We start from the raw sequence: 23,072 nt of genomic DNA, 5'->3' as shown, positions 1-23,072 counted from the left end.
CCAAAAATGTAAATTCTCTAAGAATGTATGAGCTGCAGTGAGGTAATGGGACACAATGTTTCAGGCTTTGTTGAGAAGAGGCTGAACAAGACTGAAGACACATTATAACCAGAGCTGCAGCTTCCAAGGACACAACTACACACTGACCTGGAAGGTGTGGCTGGCAAGGGCTTTGTTTTAGTTGGCTTTCTCATCACTGTGACCAAAAGACCTGCCAAAAACAACTTTAGAGGAGGAAAAGTTTATTTGTCACTCATGGTTTTAGAGGTCTCAGTCTAAAGATGGCTAGCTCCCTTGCACTGGACCCAAGGTGGGGCAGAACATCACGCTGTAATGTGGAGAGGCGAGAAGCATCTCAGGACATGGCAATCAGGAAGCAGAGTGTATAAACCCCAAAGGCATAGCTCCAGGGATCCACCTCTCCAGGCATACCCTGCCCAGTTAATCTAGATCAGTGGATTAATACACTATGTTAGGACTCTCATAACCCAATCATTTCACTTCTAAATTTTCTTATACATGAGCATTTGGAAGACACTTCATATCTGGATCATGACAAGATGTTCATGGGGACTGGTCAAGGATGACTGTGTTCCAGAAATTGAATTTTCATATCTATCACATGAGAATGTTATGCAGGAACTCTCATAAGATATTGTTCCAACCAGGGTATTTGTGAATCAATTATAAGATGGAAAGGGAAGTGAAAGGAAAAACAATTTCCCTCTCAGGAAAGGCTTACAAATAACATTTCTGTGAAAAGTAAAAAATGAGTAGTCAAAATATGTATGTGTGTATACATGCACAAACACATACATGACATACATGTATTCTGGTACACATATATGTGTATATATACATATATACACATATAGCTACATATATATATATATATATATATATATATATATATATAGAGAGAGAGAGAGAGAGAGAGAGAGAGAGAGAGAGAGAGAGAAAGAGATGTAAGAAAAGAAGCCTATGGAATGTTGAAAAAGACAAATTTAATTGTGAGATATGTAAGTGTTCATAGAAACAGCATCTATAAACATGAACAGTGAACAGTAGGTCAAACCACAGAACCAGTTTTGAATCAAAAATAGATATAAAAAAAGTGCTAGAATAATTTTTATTGAAATAAAACAATCAGCACAAACAAATTATTGTGAGAACTCTACAAAATTCTGTTTTACTGTAGATAATAAATGGACATTGAGGCACTGGCACGTCAAATGTAGTATTCAACAGGTAACCAGAGGAGCAGAGTCAGGGTTCCAACTGAGGTGTCATGAATTCTAACACTCAGGTAAGTCTCAAAACCGTGTTACCATACTATGGCCTATAGTTAAGTGGGTAGTTATAACTAGAGTTCATAAATGCAGTCATAATACAAGAAAAAAAAGGAATGATATCAGAAAGAAATCAGGGCATTTTAATAAATGTGGATGATGACTGTATATACATGTGTGTACACACACACATATATATTTTTGTGTATATATTTGTGTGTGTTTGTATGTGTGTGTGTGGTGCTGGGGATTGAACCCAGGGCCTCATGCATGCAAGCCAAGCACTCTACAAACTGAGCTATATTCTCAGCTCTCATTTATATTTTTAAAATAGTGATTAACAGTATAGCAATAACACATAAGTAAAGAAAAATTTGTCAGTTTTTATTTAGTTAGTTAGTTATTTTAATTAGGTATATATGACTGCAGAATGCATTTTGATTCATTGTACAGAATTGCAGCACAAGTTTACATTTTTATGGGTGTATATATTGTAGCATCACACCATATGTGCAGTCATACATGTACCTACAGTAATGATGTCCATCTCATTCCACCATCTTTCCTGCCTCCATGTACCCTCCCTACTCTCTCTACCCTTTGCCCAATCAAAGTTTCTCCCTTTTCCCCATGATTCCCCCCTCCCTGTTATGGATCTACATCCACTTACTAGAGAGAACATTTGGCCTTTGGTTTTAGGGACTGGCTTACTGCACTTAACATGATATTCTCCAACTCCATCTATTTACCTGCAAATACCATAATATTATTCTCTTTTAATGCTGAGTAATATTCCATTGTGTATATATACCACAGTTTCTTTATTCATTCATCTATTGAATGGCATCTAGGTTGCTTCCACAGTTTAGCTACTGTGAACTGAGGTGCTATGAACATTGATATGGCTGTGTTATTATAGTATGTTGATTTTAACTCCTTTGGTTACGGACTGAGAAGTGGGATAGCAGGGTCAAATGGTGGTTTCATTCCATGTTTTCTAAGGAATCTCCATACTGCTTTCTAGATTAGCTGCACCAGTTTGAAGTCCCTTGCATGCATAAGGCCTTAGGTTTAATCCCCAGCACCACAAAAAAAAAAAAAGAAATTTTTCAGTTTTTCAATAATATTTATTCAAAATTTGGGTAAGCTTACAACAAGAAATAGATAACAACTTTCATTTTTCAGACTTCAAGATGTTTTAAAATGTTCTTTATTTTTTTGAGGGGAAGGGGTACCAGGATTTAACATATTTGGAGTGAAATGGTAAATATGAGTGTCATAGAATATTAGGAGGCAGAATCAATATGACATTGATTAATTACAAATTATTATATTACATCACAAATAGTGTAGGAATTTAGGATGTATCTGGCTTCTTTACCAGGGAAATCAGAGGACATACTTAAAGGGCAAAAAATGATTCCATCAGGTTACATTTAGAGAAATGTTGATACTAGCTATAGCTCAGAAGAGTCCTAGTAATTTACTGCCTTTTTTGACTCAGTAAAGAGTGATAACAGGAAGAAATCAGGGCATTATGATCAAACATGTGCATGGAGTATCTCATGACTAAGGTCAACACTATGAAATTTTTTTCAAAGAGGATTGAATTGCTAGTTATCAGTAGGAATAAAATATCCCTATAAGTTCAAAGGGATACTGTGTGGTTGTTTTAAATACCACGACACTCTAAAAGTGTTAGAAGGACAGTACAGCACCAATACCTGAATTGGGGTCTGTTCTAGCAGCTATAACAAAACGTCAGACTGTGAAGCTTAGAAAAAACTCTATCAGTTCTGGAGCCTGGTAAGTCCAAGATCAAGTGGATCTGGTATTCAGTGAGGGCCCCTCTTTCTGTAATCTCAGATGGTGGAAAGGGCAGACCTCAGTATGGGGCATCTTTTATAAGAATGCTAATCTATTTATGAGACCTTCACCCACATGGCCTAATCACTTCCCAAAGATACTGTGTAATCTATCTGTCTCAAATTTATCTGAACACTTAAGAGTTCTGATAATTTTAAAATGCAATGAACACAATGTTGCTATGAATGTGAGTATGTTCTGAATCCAGGGACCAGCCTCCAGGACACATTCACATTTCTGTGTCCTGACATACTCTCTCCTTGATATTTTTGTCTTATCTTTTTATTTTTTTTATTTCATGAACATTAAATTTGACCAAATATTCAGACATATCATATCATGTATATTATCTGAGTATTCTTTGTATTTGAAATAAGATAACTGTTTAAATTCAGATTAATACCTTTTCTCAAAAGATTTTTTTTTAATTTTTTATTGTTGGTTGCTCAAAACATTCCAAATGTCTTGACATATCATATTCCACACTTTGATTCAAGTGGGTTATGAACTCCCACCTTCACCCCATACACAGATTGCAGAATCACATCAGTTACACATCCATTGATTTACATATTGACATACTAGTGTCTGTTGTGCTCCGCTGCCTTTCCCATCCTCCACCATCCCCCCTCCCCTCCTCTCCCCTCCCCTCCCCTCCTCTCTCTCTACCCCCTCCACTGTATAACCCTGAGGGTCTCTTTCCATTTCCATGCAATTTCCCTTCTCTCTCCCTTTCCCTCCCACCTCTCATCTCTATTTAATGTTAATCTTCTTCTCATGCTCTTCGTCCCTACTCTGTTCTTAGTTACTCTCCTTATATCAAAGAAGACATTTGGCATTTGTTTTTTTAGGGATTGGCTAGCTTCACTTAGCATAATCTGCTCTAATGCCATCCATTTCCCTGCAAATTCTATGATTTTGTCATTTTTTAATGCAGAGTAATACTCCATTGTGTATAAATGCCACATTTTTTTTTTATCCATTCGTCTATTTAAGGGCATCTAGGTTGGTTCCACAGTCTTGCTATTGTGAATTGTGCTGCTATGAACATCGATGTAGCAGTGTCCCTGTAGCATGCTCTTTTTAGGTCTTTAGGGAATAGACCAAGAAGGGGAATAGTTGGGTCAAATGGTGGCTCCATTCCCAGCTTTCCAAGAAATCTCCATACTGCTTTCCAAATTGGCTGCACCAATTTGCAGACCCACCAGCAATGTACAAGTGTACCCTTTTCCCCACATCCTCGCCAGCACTTGTTGTTGTTTGACTTTATAATGGCTGCCAATCTTACTGGAGTGAGATGGTATCTTAGGGTGGTTTTGATTTGCATTTCTCTGACAGCTAGAGATGGTGAGCATTTTTTCATGTACTTGTTGATTGACTTTATGTCCTCCTCTGAGAAGTGTCTGTTCAGGTCCTTGGCCCATGTGTTGATTGGGTTGTTTGTTCTTTTATTGTCTAATTTTTTGAGTTCTTTGTATACTCTGGATATTAGGGCTCTATCTGAAGTGTGAGGAGTAAAGATTTGTTCCCAGGGTGTAGGCTCTCTATTTACCTCTCTTATTGTTTCTTTTGCTGAGAAAATTTTTTTTTGTTTGAGTAAGTCCCATTTGTTGATTCTAGTTATTAACTTTTGTGCTATGGGTGACCTATTGAGGAATTTGGAGCCCGACCCCACCGAATGTAGATCGTAGCCAACTTTTTCTTCTATCAGACGGCGTGTCTCTGATTTGATATCAAGCTCCTTGATCCATTTTGAATTCACTTTTGTGCATGGCGAGAGAAAAGGATTCAGTTTAATTTTGTTGCATATGGATTTCCAGTTTTCCCAGCACCATTTGTTGAAGATGCTATCCTTCCTCCATTGCATGCTTTTAGCCCCTTTATCAAATCTAAGATAGTTGTAGTTTTGTGGATTGGTTTCTGTGTCCTCTATTCTGTAACATTGGTCCACCCGCCTGTTTTGGTACCAGTACCATGCTGTTTTTGTTACTATTGCTCTGTAGTATAGTTTGAAGTCTGGTATCGCTATACCGCCTGATTCACACTTCCTGCTTAGCATTGTTTTTGCTATTCTGGGTCTTTTATTTTTCCATATGAATTTCATGATTGCTTTCTCAATTTCTACAAGAAATGCCGTTGGGATTTTGATTGGCATTGCATTAAACCTATAGAGAACTTTTGGTAATATCGCCATTTTGATGATGTTAGTTCTGCCTATCCATGAACAGGGTATATTTTTCCATCTTCTAAGATCTTCTTCTATTTCTCTCTTTAGGGTTCTGTAGTTTTCATTGTATAAGTCTTTCACCTCTTTTGTTAGGTTGATTCCCAAGTATTTTATTTTTTTGAAGATATTGTGAATGGAGTGGTTGTCCTCATTTCCATTTCAGAGGATTTGTCGCTGATATACAGGAATGCCTTTGATTTATGCGTGTTGATTTTATATCCTGCCACTTTGCTGAATTCATTTATTAGCTCTAATAGTTTCTTTGTAGAGCCTTTTGGGTCTGCTAGGTATAGAATCATGTCAACCGCAAATAGTGATAATTTAAGTTCTTCTTTTCCTATTTTGATGCCTTTAATTTCTTTCGTCTGTCTAATTGCTCTGGCCAGTGTTTCGAGAACTATGTTGAACAGAAGTGGAGAGAGAGGGCATCCCTGTCTTGTTCCAGATTTTAGAGGGAATGCCTTCAATTTTTCTCCATTCAGAATGATGCTAGGCTGAGGCTTAGCATAGATTGTTTTTACAATATTGAGGTATGTTCCTGTTATCCCTAGTTTTTCTAGAGTTTTGAACATAAAGGGATGCTGTACTTTGTCAATGCTTTTTCCGCATCTATCGAGATGATCATATGGTTCTTTTTTTTAAGTCTATTGATGTGGTGAATAACATTTATTGATTTCCATATATTGAACCAGCCTTGCATCCCAGGGATGAATCCTACTTGATCATGGTGCACAATTTTTTTGATATGTTTTTGTATCCGATTCGCCAGAATTTTATTGAGGATTTTTGCATCTAGGTTCATTAGAGATATTAGTCTGTAGTTTTCTTTCTTTGAAGTGTCTTTGTCTGGTTTAGGTATCAGGGTGATGTTGGCCTCATAGAATGAATTTGGAAGTTCTCCCTCTTTTTCTATTTCCTGAAGTAGCTTGAAAAGTATTGGTATTAGTTCTTCTTTAAAGGTTTTGTAAAACTCTGCTGTATACCCATCCAGTCCTGGGCTTTTCTTAGTTGGTAGTCTTTTGATGGTTTCTTCTATTTCCTCAATTGATATTGGTCTGTTTAAGTTGTCTATATCCTCCTGACTCAATCTGGGCAGATCATATGACTTAAGAAATTTATCTATGCCTTCACGATCTTCTAATTTATTGGAGTATAAGGATTCAAAATAGTTTTTGATTATCTTCTGTATTTCTGAAGTGTCTGTTTTGATATTGCCTCTTTCATCCTGTATGCTAGTAATTTGAGTTCTCTCTCTTCTTCTCTTCGTTAGCATGGCTAAGGGTCTGTCGATTTTGTTTATTTTTTCAAAGAACCAACTTTTAGTTTTGTCAATTTTTTCAATTGTTTCTTTTGTTTCGATTTCATTAATTTCAGCTCTGATTTTAATTATTTCTTGCCTTCTACTTCTTTTGCTGTTGTTTTGCTCTTCTTTTTCTAGGATTTTGAGATGAAGTATGAGATCATTTATTTGTTTTTTTTTTTTTCTTTTTTTAAGGAATGAACTCCAAGCAATGAATTTTCCTCTTAGAACTGCTTTCAATGTGCCCCATAGATTCCGATATGTTGTGTCTGTGTTTTCATTTATCTCTAAGAATTTTTTAATTTCCTCCTTGATGTCTTCTATAACCCATTGATCATTCAGTAACCTATTGTTCATTCTCCAAGTGATGTATGCTTTTTCCTTCCTTCTTTTATCATTGATTTTCAGTTTCATTCCATTATGATCAGATAAGATGCATGGTATTATCTCTACTCCTTTATATTGTCTAAGAGTTGCCCTGTGACATAATATATGATGTATTTTTGAGAAGGATCCATGTGCTGCTGAGAAAAAAGTGTAACTGCTTGATGTTGGGTGGTATATTCTATATATGTCAATTAAGTCTAGGTTATTAATTGTGTTATTGAGTTCTATAGTTTCCTTATTCAACTTTTGTTTGGAAGATCTGTCCAGTGGCGAGAGAGGTGTGTTGAAGTCTCCCATGATTATTGTGTTGTGGTCTATTTGACTCTTGAACTTGAGAAGAGTTTGTTTGATGAACGTAGCTGCACCATTGTTTGGGGCATAAATATTTATGATTGTTATGTCTTGTTGGTGTATGGTTCCCTTAAGCAGTATGTAGTGTCCCTCTTTATCCCTTTTGATTAACTTTGGCTTGAAATCTATTTTATTTGATATGAGTATGGACACTCCTGCTTGTTTCCGAAGTCCATATGAGTGACTTTTATGTAAATGGTTAGAAGGAAATACACATTTTTTATATTTCAAAACCTCATCAGTGAAGTTACAAGGTAAATATTTCAAAAAATAAGAAGCCATGGATAGTTCATCAAAATCTAAATTCAAACGCCTGATAAACTTCAGAATCCTGATATTTCTCCTCCTTTTGGAATGGGAAAGTCAAGACATCAGGGTCATAGTCGATCTCTGAGGTTTTCTCTCCTTTCAGGACTAAAGTAGTCCAGCGTTAGCATAATCAGAGCCTGTGTGCCCATAGGCTCTTCCCCGAGGCCCTCATGTCTCTTTGGATTCATGCTCTACACCAGAACACACACCATTATGATGTAAAAAATGATAAAGCAGCATCTGGAAATCTAAAATGTTGTAAAAACCTTAAACTACATTTTATTCCTCAGGCTTAAAACACAAATTGAGAATTATTCAAATTAAATTTACTTTCTTCCCATACCTCAAAAATGAAATATGATAGTGCAGGGCAGCTGTGACATGAGGCAAAATCCAAAATTTTGCACATGGGTAGAATTACACAAAATGTCATGTGATTTTGGAAACACTAGATCATGAAAAAAAATTAAAGTGCAAAGAAAAATTTTCCCATCAAATAATTTGCATTTCATGAATTTAGAAATTCTAGTTTAACTGAATATACAGATGGGATCACTTAGAAAATCGAACTTATTATGCTATGAATATTTACTTCGAGATCAAGAGCAACACACAAAAACAAAACATTACCCAAAACAATTTGAAAAACAAAAATCCCCAAGAAATATTAAGAAAATTAGATTGTTTAGGAAAATATTAAAATAAATAGACTTATGCATTACATATTTACTTAAACAGTAACATCACTGTTGATGATTTCATGACATTCTTCCATGATAATATAATATTTTATGTAAAATGTATGTAAATATATATTTATAAGTTAATGGAATTAGAAAATTAGTGTCTGCAAACATGTATGGAGCAGAATCCTTTGCAGTGGGTAAAGCAGTTTTACAGATGCTTGATCCTCACAACAGCCCTGTGAGGTAAGCAGGGAAGTCAGTCCATTTCTATCTTGCACTTTTGGACCCTGAATTTCAGAGACATTCAGGCATGTGTCCAATGATAATAAGTGTGAAACTCCTACTTTTTGTACCCAGTCCTACATATTCCTCTGTAGACATCAAACATGTAAGTACTGATAAGTCTGAACCAGTGTAAAGAATAAGTCAACAATGAGTCTATGTTTATGCTACTTGAAAAATAGTCCTTTTAGACTATGATAACATGTGAGGTACATATTTTTGATGACTGTCTATGATGAAAATGGAAAATGAATTAAGACTGAAGCAAAAATTTTGGCTGATTTCAGTTTTCTAAAATAAAGGGAAAAAATAAAAAGTTCCTCAACATTTTGTAAAGGATAAGGTTTGTATCTATTTATAAAATAAATCTTTCCCTGACGTATCAGATTTTCAGAGTATACCTTCAACAATTCATTCTATTTATTAAAAAAATGGGGGGGAGGATCTCCTGTTAAAATAAAGGAGGGCAGACGAGACAGAGACTATTGTCTCCTGCTCAGTACGATGCATGTCCGGTACACCGAAGTTGCGTACTTTATAGTGCAGGCAGCAAATCCCCATGCTCCATCAATTTTGTATGGAGAAAGGAAGTGGGGAAGGGCAGAGGGAAATGGTACAAGTCCATGACAGAATGGTCTGGTAGAGGGGGAACACCGTATGCAATTTAAACACAAGACAAGGCTAATGGGATCTGTCACAACAGTGTGTGGCTCTCAAGACTCCACTCAAAAAAGTGGAAAAAGAGGTCATGATTATCTTCATGAGTTTCCTTTTGCAATGCACCACCCCTAAAAGTCATAGTTGTCAGTGATTTTGAGCCCCTTTTTGTAGTTTTGCTTTAGGAAAAAAGATATCACAAAATATTGAAACAAATATTCGTGTTTGGCTTTTTTTCTGGTATTCTTAATTAAACAGTACCACCGACTTTATTGAGCAATTGAAAATATACACAAGGACAGCAGATTTTTCTCTGCATTTTTCTTTTATATTTTGCTTTCTTCCAATTAAATAACCCAGTTTGGATTGTAGAAAGGGCACTTGTTTCTACAGGAGCTGTGTACAGCTTGCTCAGTTCAAGTACTGTTTCCTTGGTTATGCTTTGTCATTGCTGAGGTTATGTCTCCACTTGCTGAGGAAGCAGATTCCACAAGGTTTTAAGAATTGGCCCCCTAAGTTGTTCTTTCAGAATCTATTTCTCCATAGAGTTCAGCTAACTTTTTAAATTCAGGCCCCCAGTCTCCAAGGTACTGATAATCCTGGTCTGATTGTGTCGTTGCTGAATCCAGTGAGCTGATAGATCCAGCTTCTGATCTCTGACCCTCATAGGCATAAGTCTGAAGAGAATCATATGGAGGAACACTGGGATCTAGGTCTGCTTCTGCCAGTCTTTGCTTTATGAACTCCTGAACATCTATACTTTCCAGGGTGGACAGTGTCTGGTGCCTGGGAGTGAGCTTCACTTCAGGTCGGATGTCCCTCCGGTATTTGAGCTCCTCAGCTGCAGAAGGGTTCCTCAATGCGGTGATGTCAAAGGCCTCAGTGTCTTCCTCCCCACCTTCCTCATCATCATAGGTGACCACATTCTCTCGCACATCCTCTTCTGAAATGATCAATGGCTCTTTTTTGCTGTGCCTCAAGGTGATAAAAAGTACTACAATTGCTGAAGAAGAATGAAAAAAAGGATAAACAGTTAGGGGAAAGGAAAATTCGTGGAGATCTGACATCAGCAATTTACTATGCCTGTCACCACACTCTAGCACTCAGCTGGCACTGCATCACAGCATTCACCTGTGCATCCTGAATAACACCTCAAGGTATTTTAATGCCCTAAGAATGTAACAAAATGATCATCCCCATGGAACATTGTGAATTGCAGATCTTATTTCATCAGGCTTAGGAACTCAGGTTTCTTGAATCAGACTACTGAAAAACTATTCTGTGTCTAATGTGACAGAAACAAATTGTGGAAAAATAATTGAATTTTGAATGAAAAAAATAACATAATGTGTTTGTCTATCAATAGATACTTAATCATTTTAGGTGAAGACACCAAAGACAGGATGTATTGAGTTCCTTTAAAATTCAAAGAAGGGGCCTCTACTTTTACCCTTTGATATTTGATGTCTTGCTAAAGAGTAAAGAAATAATATTGTATAAGGCTGATCTCCCTTCTTCAGTACCTTTTATTGTATCAGACAATAAAAATGCATTTACCCTATCAAGTTGCAAAAGAATGTTACTTTATTTGAACACAACATAAATTTTATTTTCATATATTTTATATGTTTATATTGTATCTTTTTTAGTTTGTGAATGTTCTTCACATACCTTATTTATTTAATCCTCAACTTTGGTTTAATCAATTAAACAATGAAGAAGCTGGATGCAGAAAAGTGTATTAAGATGGAAAGAATTGTTCCCATAGAGGGTAGGTGAAAGGGCTAGCACTCTGTGACTTCTCACACCAGAAGCAATGATATTTCCAGAACAGTGTTCTACTTTTTTTTTTCCAAACATATAGAATAAGGAGCTAAGTGACCTGTTGGCCAGTGGTTTAGGATAGTTCTCAACAAATATGGTGGGTTAAAATTACCAGTGATGTTGCAATCACCAGATAAAGTAATAGAAATGAACCTTGGGCACTTTGCTTTGGCCAGTTCTCAGGATTTTAAATCTTTCTGTTTGAGATATTAAATTCACACCAAATAGAAAGGATTATCTCACTTGAACTTTGGATACACTGTCTTCAGGCACAATAGAGTACACTACAGTCTATACACGGTTCTTTACATTGTACTAATTAAGGAAGTGCATTCAAATGCCATTTCAGATAATTAGATTCATCAAATGAAAATTAAAAAGCAGGATATTCAATTATGTGTAAATATGAGATGATAACATACACAATACACACTATTATATATTATTATATGTTAATTAAGTAAACCTCATATAGTATTTGGGATGTATACATACCAAAATATTGCAGAAAGCACATATATGCCATATATGTTCAAAATATTATATTATTGCACTCTAGATTTTTTACAGGGTGAGAGCATATACACATACTTTTATCTGCTGTGTGTGTGTGTGTGTGTGTGTGTCTATATACACATACTTTTATCTGAAATTCACATTAACTGGGTTCATTACATTTTATCTGACAACTCCAATTATATTTAAACTTTAAACATGTTTATTCCTTTTATTTGGGGGAAAATTACTTTTACTCAATGAAATAAATATGCATTTAATACCACTGTGTACTTTTTTCTTTAAATCCACCTCTCAGTTTTCTAAGTCAAAGCTCTAAACACATCATCAAGTAACTAACTTCATTTTATGCAGAGGTGAAGATTTATCACTTCACTGAAAATTTCTGCTCATATTTATGAATAAATGAGGAGGCTGTTCGAGATTGGATGTCTTATTTCTACAGACTACTTAATTCATTATAGTGAAAATTCTTACTTTCATTAATAAATCTAGTTATTTTATTTTATGGTGAAATGGTTAGCTATTGATTTCAAAGAAATTTATGTACATGCATAATAGGAAAGATATAATCAATTATATTATGGAATTATGGAGATTATTTTCATCCTTCATCAAACTTAGTGTAATGCTTCAATTCTTGTGTATGTATCATACTTGGTGAGTGAAATGTGGGGGTAATGCTATGTTTTTTATTATGATGGTTTATATTTGCTTATTCTCCAAAAGTTTTGAAAAAAAATTTCTTATCTTCTCATTCAACATATAGATGCTAGATGCTTGAACATTTTTATATTTACAGTGCACTCTTTTCTAGGTAGTTATTGCTAGTAAACAGTGATTCATAGAATTGCTACATTCCAGCTTAATATAATATCAAAACATAAATAATAACATAGACTGTCATACTCTTAAGAGAAATAGGATGTTTATTATCATCATATTAGGACCTCAGGGTGTACATGGACATATGGTTCCTCTAGTCAAATCTACCCACTGAAGCAAGCTGAAACCCAGTTCACATGTGTGTTCCTGATGCACTCTCCCACTTGTTTTTAGCAGATATTTGTGGCAGTTGGCACAATGCAAATACTCTACAGACAATTCTTATGTAGATGGGCAAAAGAATAATCTTTGTGAAGGCTTTAATGAACCTTCATGAATAGTAGTAGCCTTAGTGGAAATTTATTTTAAATATTTTTTTTAAAAATCAGCTCATGGCTATTAAGAATATTAGACTCCTAATTTACTTATGAATAGTTTGAACTAAATTATGTCTCAAAAAATCGTAATACCAAAGTATATTTTAAGATGATAAGTGCAGAAAATAATTACATAGGGAGATTTGACAATCATATTCTTATTTTAAAAATCTGGAACTCAAATGAAAATATTAAAATGACCCCTCCCCAATTTAATCTCTCCAATCATGCATATTATACAAAGTACCACTCATACTAGACATAGGAGCCAAAAACATACACTGGAGAAAAGTTAACTTCTTCAACAAATAGTGCTGGGAAAACTGAAAATTCATATGTAGCAGAATGAAATTGATCCCATATCTATCACCCTGAATAAAACTCAACACAAAGTGAATCAAAGACCTAAATATTAGACCAGAGATCCTGCACCTATTAGAAGAAAAAGTAGGCCCAACACTTCAACTTGATGGTTTGGGAACTGACTTCCTCAACAAGACTCCTAAAGTTCAAGAAGAAAAATTAAAAGTCAATAAATGGGATGGTATCAAACTAACAAGCATATTCACAGCAAAGGAAACAATCAAGAACATGAAGAGAGAGTCTACAGAATGGGAGAAAATCTTTGCCACCTGCTCCTCAGAAGAACTAAAAAACTTAACACCAAATAAACAAACAACCCAATCAATAAATGGGAAAAGGAACTAGACACACACTTCTCAAAAGAAGAAATACAAACTATAAACAAATACATTATAAAAATATTCAATATCTCTAGCAATTAGAGAAATAAAAAATAAAACTACACTGAGATTTCCCCTCATTCTAGTCAGAGTGGCAAGAATCAAGAATAAATATTGTGAAGGATGTGGGGAAAACGTTACACTCACACATTGCAGGTGGGACTACAAATCCATGTAACTACTGTGGAAAGCATTATGGAGATTCTTCAAAACCTAGGAAAAGAACCACCATTTTACCCACTTAGGCGACTTCTCTTATCTAAAGGAGTTAAAATCAGTATTTTACAGTGATGCAGCCACATCAATGCTTACAGCAGCACAATTTGCAATAGCCAACCCATGGAACCAACCTAGGTGCCCTTCAATAGATGAATTGATAAAGAAAATGTGATATATGCACACAATGGAATGCTACTCAGCCATATAGAATGAACTTATGACATTTGCCATGACATGGATGAACCTGGAGACTGTCATACTAAGTGAAATAAACCAATCCCCAAACACCAAAGGTCAGACATACCACTGATATGTAGATGTTAACACACAGCAAGGTTGCAGAGATGGGGAACAAAGATGTTCAGTTGATTAGACAAAGGAGGATGCGAAAGGAAGGGAGGGGATATAGGAATAGGAAAGACAGTAAAACTAATCTGACATAACCTTTCTTTTGTATATATATGAATACAACACATACATCTGCAAGACTGGGATTCTAATTAGAATAAGATATACTCCATGTTTGTATGAATATGTCAAAACATACTCTACTGTCATGTATAACTAAAAAGAAGAAATAAAAACTGTGGGGCTGGGGATGTGGTTCAAGTGGTAACGCACTCTCCTGGCATGCGAGGGGCACTGGGTTCGATCCTCAGTACCACATAAAAATAAAATAAATATATTGTGTCCATCAAAAACTAAAAATAAATATTAAAAAAAATCTCCTCTCTCTCTCTCTTAAAAAATAAAATAAAATAAAATAAACTGTGGGCTCCAGTTTCTGCTATTCAACAACAAGCTCCAAATACATCATGAAGTCCCACTCCACATTCTCTGCCATTCTTCTGATTAAAAGGGTCTATAAAAAGTGCTCTCAACAGTAAATAACGGTTCTCACAAAATGTACATGTACGGTTTAAAGTTAGGCTTTTGGTTTCCAAGCACTATTTTCAGATAAGCAATAGATTTTTGCCTAAAATTAGAACATATTTAAATTGCAAAATCACATAAAAAATGAGCATAGAAATATTTAACAGCTGAGTTTACATGATTCTTTTATCAGAAACCTCATATTCACAGGTTCAGGATTAAAAACAAGAGGATCTGAAATGGGTCACCCAAATCAGGTAATTATAAGTACAACCAATGCCAAATTTATGAACTGAAACTGATAATTAAAATATGTTTTCAATATTAAAATATTAATTTCATAATTGGTATAGCCATTAGGGTGGAATGTTATTTTAGAATTTCAGGTTGTAATGTCTTGCTAGTGTTGGTATTGCATATATTTTCCATGAAGTCTAATACATTACATTCTAATTACATTCTGTGTCTGTTGTCCAGATATTTTCTGAAAAGAATAAAACCTTACAATGCCATTAGCAATAAAAATTACTTTGTCATTAAAAATTGATTAAACCTTAACTTAAGAAAGAATTATAAAATATTTAGATAAAAGCATAAAACATATTTGAGTATTGATATAAAAATATCAAACACACCAAATAGAAAATGTGTTTTATTATTCTTGACAGAGAATATAAAATGTACAAATGTTCTAATAATTATCCTTACAAGATAAAATATATTTTTATAAATGTTAATTAAATGAAGTATTATTCTTATGAATTATTAAAATGTTATTAGAATAACACAATTTAAAACTGTATATTGATTTTTTTCAATACATTTAATTATTTATCATATTTAATGGTAATGGTTGTATGATGATAAATGAAAACAAAATTGAAGATCACAAATAACCTATCATTCAAAATTAAAAAGTTTTACCAGTGTGTCTCCCCATCATGTATAACCACAAAAATTGGAAGTTATACTCCATGTATGTAGTATATGTAAAAATATATTCTACTGTCATGTATAACTAAAAAGAACAAAGAAAAATATTTTTTAAAATAATTTATATTAAAATCATAAACTTTTATTCTCTGTGACTTCAGTTAAGAACTCTAAGGGGATCCAGTGTTCTGTTGCTGCTGTATGACTTTATTTTCTGTTTTGGATGTGTTTTTTTTGTGTGTGTTTGTGTTTTTTCTTTTTTTAATTTTATGGAGAAAAACAAAATATGTTAGAGTCTGTAAATAAGTCAGGATGGCGCCTGGCAAATGTTAGAGTCTGTAAACAAGTCAGGATGGCGCCTGGCATTTTGCCAGGGGAATGTTAGAGTCTGTAAACAGGTCTGGATGGCGCCTGGCATATTGCCAGAGGGAGTGGTTTGTGAAGTAACACCAGGGAGCCATTAAGTGTGGAGATTCCTTATTGGTTGACTGATGTATCTAGTTTACGCTAATTAAGATAAGCTGTGTGGAATATATAAATACCACTCCTGTCCTACAATAAATGGCTCCTACTCCTGCTGTATCAATCTACACAAGTTGTTTGTCACCCCCGGTTAGTTTGCTGCAGCCGGACTGCGACAAAAATACATAAGGACAATAGCAGTTATGACTAATAAATAAATTTTTAAAGCCTGATTTCCCTCTTTTCCTTATGTACCATGCATTTACTATATGTTATGATTTGAATATGAGTTGTTCCCAAAGGCATGGGAGACAGTGAGGTACCAACCAGAGGTGAAATGATTAGTTTATGAGAGTTGTCAGTTAAGCAGTGGATTAATCCATTTCATCTTTTAATAACTTGAAAGTATTACTGTACTCAGTGATAATTATAAGCAGGTAGGGTATAGCTTGAAGATATAGGTCACTGGTATCACTGATTACTTGTTCTCTCTCTGTTTTCCCAGTGGCTTAAACTGAGCCACATTTGTTGGCCATAGTCTTCCATCATTATGCTTTTCTCCATCTTAGACACAGAGCAATGGATTTGGCTGACTAAGCACTACATCTTTGAATCTAGGATCCAAAATATACTTTTCATCCTTTAAGTAGTTCTTATCAGACACTGTTTCATAGAAAGGGAAGCTGACTTAACACTTTAAAAGATCCTACCACAGTGAAACAGCTCTTGTTATGGTGTTGCACAAATTATGCATGTTTCTGGTTGCTAAGTGCAAACAATAATTTTTAGGTACAAATTGTTGAACTTGTGAGCAGTTTTTGACATTGAATAGATTCAGTGTGTAACACAGTGCTCTATTCCCATCAACACTCTTTCCCATGTACATTTGTGACACTGTACTTGACTAAATTTCTATCTTTCTGATTTCTTTTCTGTCCTCTCTTATCTCATCCCTCCTGACATGGCAATCACTTTGAAGTTTCACACAGCTCAGTTCTACTCTTTACTCTCTGTATTTTTTTTATTTTTGCTATGTAATTTAACCAAAATGGATTAATCCATTGCATAACTAAGGGAGAAACAGGGTATACACTCAGCAAGAGATGAATAGACAAATAGCCCTGTTTGATACTGTTCCAACTTACTCAGACATCTAAGTTATCAAAGGTATTTATCATATTTTGATATTATTCACTTTTTTTCAACTTAACTCAAAATGTGCTGATCCAATTCATGCCATGTCAGAGGAAGACTACTCCCCTGTTATTCTCTTAGCACCATGAGATTTTTTTCTTCAATTCAGTCACTGTGATCTTTTCCACTTGCCAAGTTTACAATGAGACTCTCCTGTTTTAATCCAGTCTACACACCTGCAGCAAACCCCCATTTTTTTCAGATACACAATAGCTTTACATTTTCTCACACATGCTTCTTATGTTCCTTCTCCTCGTCAGCCTCATTCCAACTTACTCTCTTCACCATCTATGCAAGCAGGTTATCTTCCTCCCAGGAACAAAACCTGGAATATTCTTTGTGGGAATACCCTAGTCTTAACAAAAAATACAGTGCTTTTTTTTTTTTTTCACATGTGCACACTACCAAGAAAGGTCACAAATAAGTCTCTAATGGAAAGGAGGAAGTGGGGACACACTGGAAGACAAACACATATGCACTCTAAACTATGTAGAAAAAACGGCTCATATCTACCTTTATTGTTACAAAATCTGGGTGTACTATCTTACTTTCTTTCTTTTTTCTTTCTTTCTTTATATTGTGTCTGTCTTAAATAAGATCTAAAAGTTTGAGATAATATCAGTTTGAAGTATAGATGTGATGAGGTTTAGAATACACATCTAACATCCATTAGAATATAACAAGAGCTAATATAAAACTGGATTTTTTAATAAAATAAAATGCAATGCAAATCTCAGATTCGAGAAAATCTTACAGTATTCAATATAATATAATTGAATTTAATAAAATATATGATATTTCAGGTTACAGTGTCTTAGAATGAATATGTTAAACTCAGCTAACATTGATGATTAACTGATATTTGGGAATTACAGAAGTTTCTATAAGACTTTTATATTCTTATTTGGTTATCAGATTTACTTTATTGTATATGTCTGTGATGTAAACATGATATTTGAATATATTACTATCCAGTGACATGATAACTATTATCAAGCAAATTAACATATTCTTCATCTCACATTTACCCCCTTTTCATGTGTGTGTGCTAAAACAACTTAAAATCTACTTTTTTGACATTTTTTTATCGATATAAAACCATGTTATTATTAACTCTAGTCCTCATACTGTATATTAAATTTCTGTGCTTATTTATACTATGGCTATAAGACCCAAGTGGGCTGACCTTGGCTGAGCTAAGCAGGGTAGGTCCTAGACATATTAAAACAATGTCTTTCTGTTCCCAGAAATTAATTGAAAAGTTCTTTCCAAATGGGACTTAGAATATCTTACTATTAATTTTTCTAAAATACATACTTTCAAAACTTTTTCTCTTAGATTTCATATGTTGCTGATATTCCAACTCTTTCCCAAGTTTTGAATCAAATTAGTTCCAGATTACAGATTTGTAAAATTTAATTTATTAGAATATGTGCAGCCATGTTTTATTATCCCCATTATGCCTTTGTAATCCTTATATTTCAAGAATACAATTTACTCCCATTCAGAACTGCCATTGTACCACCTTAGGCTGTAGAATGACTTACCCAGGAGAATGACAACACAGAGAAGGATAGCGATTAGGGATCCTGTACTCAAACCAGCCGAGGACAGGAAGGCTTCTGCATGACAGGTCCGCACGCGCCCATCTCTCTCCCATGCACAAACCCTGATGGTGAGGGTGCTGCTGCTGCTGAAAGAGGGGATTCCACCATCAGAGATCATAATACACATCCTGAATAGTTCGACTAAATCTCCTCCGCCTTGTTAGAATGCTGGCTGTGTTATCTATGATAGACATAAGCAAAACAAAATATACTTAGTGAAGCTGCCATTAAAGATTCACATTTCCTTTAATGGATAAAACGGATATGTGTGATTTTTTTTTTTTTAACTCACAAAATGGCCAAGGGAACATGAAGGGGAAATTTTTAAGGAATAGCTAAAATTCATAGTTCAATTGAGAAAATTATTTGAGTAGTTAATAGAGCCAAACTGATGGAATGGTGAAGTCATGGGAGGACAGCAGGGAAGAGACAAAGCCATTTTGAATATGGACTTACTTAGCAGCTAAAATACTTAAGGCATAGAAATGGCCTGAAGCAAATGGATCCTAGTCTTTGTTGTGAACTAGGAGGATCACCCCAAACCTAGACTCTTACTTCAAATGACAGCAACAGATATCTGTACTTCAGCAAACTATTCAGGAGATTTCAATACATTAAAAATGTCTAAGAACCACTGATACAGATGATATTTCTATGAAAACACCACATAGATTGATAAACTTAAAAACTTAACTATAATATGATGCACTTTTGTCAGAGTGAATACACCACATGGAAGTTAAAGGTGACCAAATAGTTCTATTTTATGTGATTTTTTTAAATGTTATGTACTATAAGAAATGTGGGCATGATACATATTGATCAATCCATACAACATCATATGAAAGTGGTTGCTAAAATTTTTATTGTATTGGAGAAAATAATTTGTATTATAAATAAGTAGTTTAAAATAAATGGACAGAGTCGTAGAGTATAATTTATATCAAACCACACAGGACACACTTTGATACATTCTAGAATCCTGATCAAAATTGTAATATCACATCTTGGTCAATTTGTCACCAATTAATATTGATGTACTGAAATGTATATATCATATAATATTTTACCATTGTTATTTCTCTTCCCAGAATGTCTATGAGTGAAAAGATCCCATGGTACACACTTGGATATACTGTTCAGATACCCTTCTGGGAAAGACTTATTGCTCTACCTATAAACTATCACCTGACCCTAGGTCACAACTTTCAGTGACTTCCTCATGAAAGGTTAGAATATTCAGAACATTTACCACCAAATGCTGATATATTGAAAGATAAGTTTAGCTTAAGAGCTTTGTCATGGGGTCAGCCATTGAGAAGCATTAAAACTGCACAGAATCTTAGCCAGGCATTGTGATACAAATGTGTAATCCCAGCAACATGAGAGGCTAAGGCAGGAGGATTGAAACTTTGAGGTCAAACTCAGCAATTTAGAAAGGTTTCTATGAAACTTAGCAAGACCTTATTTCTAATTTAAAAAGGCAGGGAATGAAGCTCAGTGTTAAAGTGTCTCTGGGTTCAACCCACAGTATTGAAAAAAAGAAACTTACTCTGTACAATTTATATATATATATATATATATATATATATATATCAGATTCATGAACATCCTGCACTCTAAACTCCAATTCAGAGTCAGCATCACAGGGAACTCAGCCTATGACTATACCTGAGTTAATTATTTTGCACTAAAAATGTGAGTGCACCATTGGACATTTATATTTAGGGATTCTCTTTCTCAAGTCAATGATTTTTATTATGAAAATTAGAATTCTTTTTTTAATATAGGTAATTTGATAGTAATAATACTATACCATATAATATTTTCTTGATTGAATGTTCTAAGTAAATGCAATAGAAATATAATTAATTTACAAATATTTAATATAATATAGAGAATTAAATGGAAAAATATACATATAAATACACACACACACACACATATATATATATATATATATATATATATATATATATATATATATAATTATGTCACTGAAGATGTATAGGAAAAGTAAATAGTTCAATGAGAAATTGAAAAGGATATATATATATATATATATATATATAATTATGTCACTGAAGATGTATAGGAAAAGTAAATAGTTCAATGAGAAATTGAAAAGGATATATATATATATATATATATATATATATATATATATATAATTATGTCACTGAAGATGTATAGGAAAAGTAAATAGTTCAATGAGAAATTGAAAAGGATTTTCTTATCTGGTGAAAGAAGAATTTAAAAACCATATCAAATGTGTATTCTGAAACAGGTCACAGAATAGAAAAAGAAGAGGATGAGATATATACGTGTATGCATTATTTGTATGCACCATAGCAATCATGGGTTATTCCACAGGAAACCTGATCTTCCATAAAAATCAGATCTCCCAGTTGGATGCTTTGTTATGATTAACATAAAGTTGTCTCTATTTTAATTCCTTAATAGAAAGAACATGTTTGAGCTAAGTGTTTATGTGCACAAATATGTTTGAGAATTACACAACTATTCTTAGGAGAGGGGCAAGACACTTGTTACTGGATTTGAGCGACATAAATAATGACATGTAGATTAACATGGTAACAGCCATTCTGGTAGATATGGAATATCTTATGGCTCCAGCCTAGCTGACAGTTTACATTATTAAAGTGGATAATTGTTGAAAATGCAGCCACAAATGTGATTCCAAACAAAAGAAAACCAGAATATGCCTGTGGAAGTGCACTTTTAGCTCCTAAATAGAAAATAGAAAACCCTATGACATGGAGACATTTTTTTCCTTTTTTTTTGCAGTTGAGTGTTTAGCTTTTGAAAAGAAGAGAGGATTTAGGAAGCAAAGAACTTCCCACCTAGAAAGGCCTCAACAGATAATGAGCTCTTGACAAGGGATAGTCTGTACTTCAATGGAACTGCAAAAAATGTGCTTGGCAGAAGCCTCAAGAACTTGAATAAGAAATCTATGAACATGAGGAAGAACATGAAAGTGGTAAGAAAAATACATATATAAATGCATGCATGTATAGGTTTATATTCATGTACACATATATATCACAAGTACATTTATAGATCAAATCCAACTGGAAGTCTATATCGTGTTTATATATGGATCATATTCATATGGAGTCCCATATCATGTGTGAGCATATAAATCATATGGTTTATGTCATGTCTGGGTATGTAGATCATATTTATTGAGATATATCATGTGTATGTGTACATATCAAAATAAAAATGTATGTCTTGGTGAAAATGAAACTTAGGCTACAAGGGCAATAAGAAATCTCTAAAATTTCAAATATACTTAAAAATATTATAGAAAGTCTTAAGAGATAGTCAAGTTAAAAATCATTAACATAAGATTAATAAAGGGAAAACATTGAAGGATAGAACATGTGTGGATGGGAAGTGCTGTGTATTAATTTTCAATAATAAGCAATTGCTAATAATGTGCATCCAGACTTGGTTCTTAGTTTGAACCCTCAATGGCTTGGATGAAGAGAGAGTATTTTAGAACACTTATTTGTGAAGCCAGTCCAGTTAATGTATTGAACTAACATTCAAGGACATTTGGAATGACAAAACTGAATATCTTAATCTAAATAAGAATATACAATAAAATATATATTTTAGGTGGCAAATTATGGAGAATTTCAGATGGGCAAAAAACGGGAGATCATATTTTAGTTTCATTTTTCTCTAACCCTTTGGCAATGATATGAACAATTTATAATTTAATTATTATTAGAACCCATGAAATAAACAATGCTATTGCGGTTTCCAGCAACATTCCTTTCATATGATCGGTGCTTGATAAATAGTAATTTGAGCGACAATCAGCAGGAACTTCTCTTCTATTACAGTTTCTTATTACATTGGCATGTGTTAAGAAATTAAAACCAAAATGAGCTATACATAACTTGCAGCACTTCAGCAGCAGGAGCTCAGTATGTTCTTTGCTATGTGCTTATTCTTTCTCTTGTTTTGCCTGACTTCCTCTCTGTCAATCCCAGAATGACCCTAAGCTCAATTTTCAGACTCTGGAATCTTCCTGTTCATTTGAGTTTGTAAACATCCTTGTGGCCTCACTTGTCTGTCTGCCAAACCACAAATGCATGATCCAATATGTCATT

The 23,072-nt window shown here is 34.1% G+C and overlaps 1 protein-coding gene across 1 annotated transcript in view; it reads right to left on the bottom strand.

The window, feature by feature from the left end:
* Positions 1 to 9,866: 9,866 nt before the first annotated feature.
* Positions 9,867 to 23,072, bottom strand: part of LOC139702403 (cadherin-18-like) — a 215,788-nt gene continuing 202,582 nt past the window's right edge. The window contains 3 exon segments of the mRNA XM_071603491.1: positions 9,867 to 10,357; positions 18,868 to 19,043; positions 19,045 to 19,108. Of these exon segments, the coding sequence (XP_071459592.1) occupies positions 9,867 to 10,357; positions 18,868 to 19,043; positions 19,045 to 19,108 (731 nt within the window).

The sequence above is a fragment of the Marmota flaviventris genome, chromosome 17 (assembly GCF_047511675.1).
Source record: "Marmota flaviventris isolate mMarFla1 chromosome 17, mMarFla1.hap1, whole genome shotgun sequence".
In the NCBI taxonomy this organism is placed as follows: Eukaryota; Metazoa; Chordata; class Mammalia; order Rodentia; family Sciuridae; genus Marmota; species Marmota flaviventris.
The sequence above is the reverse complement of the archived record's forward strand: the minus strand, read 5'-3'. Positions and strand labels throughout refer to the sequence as shown.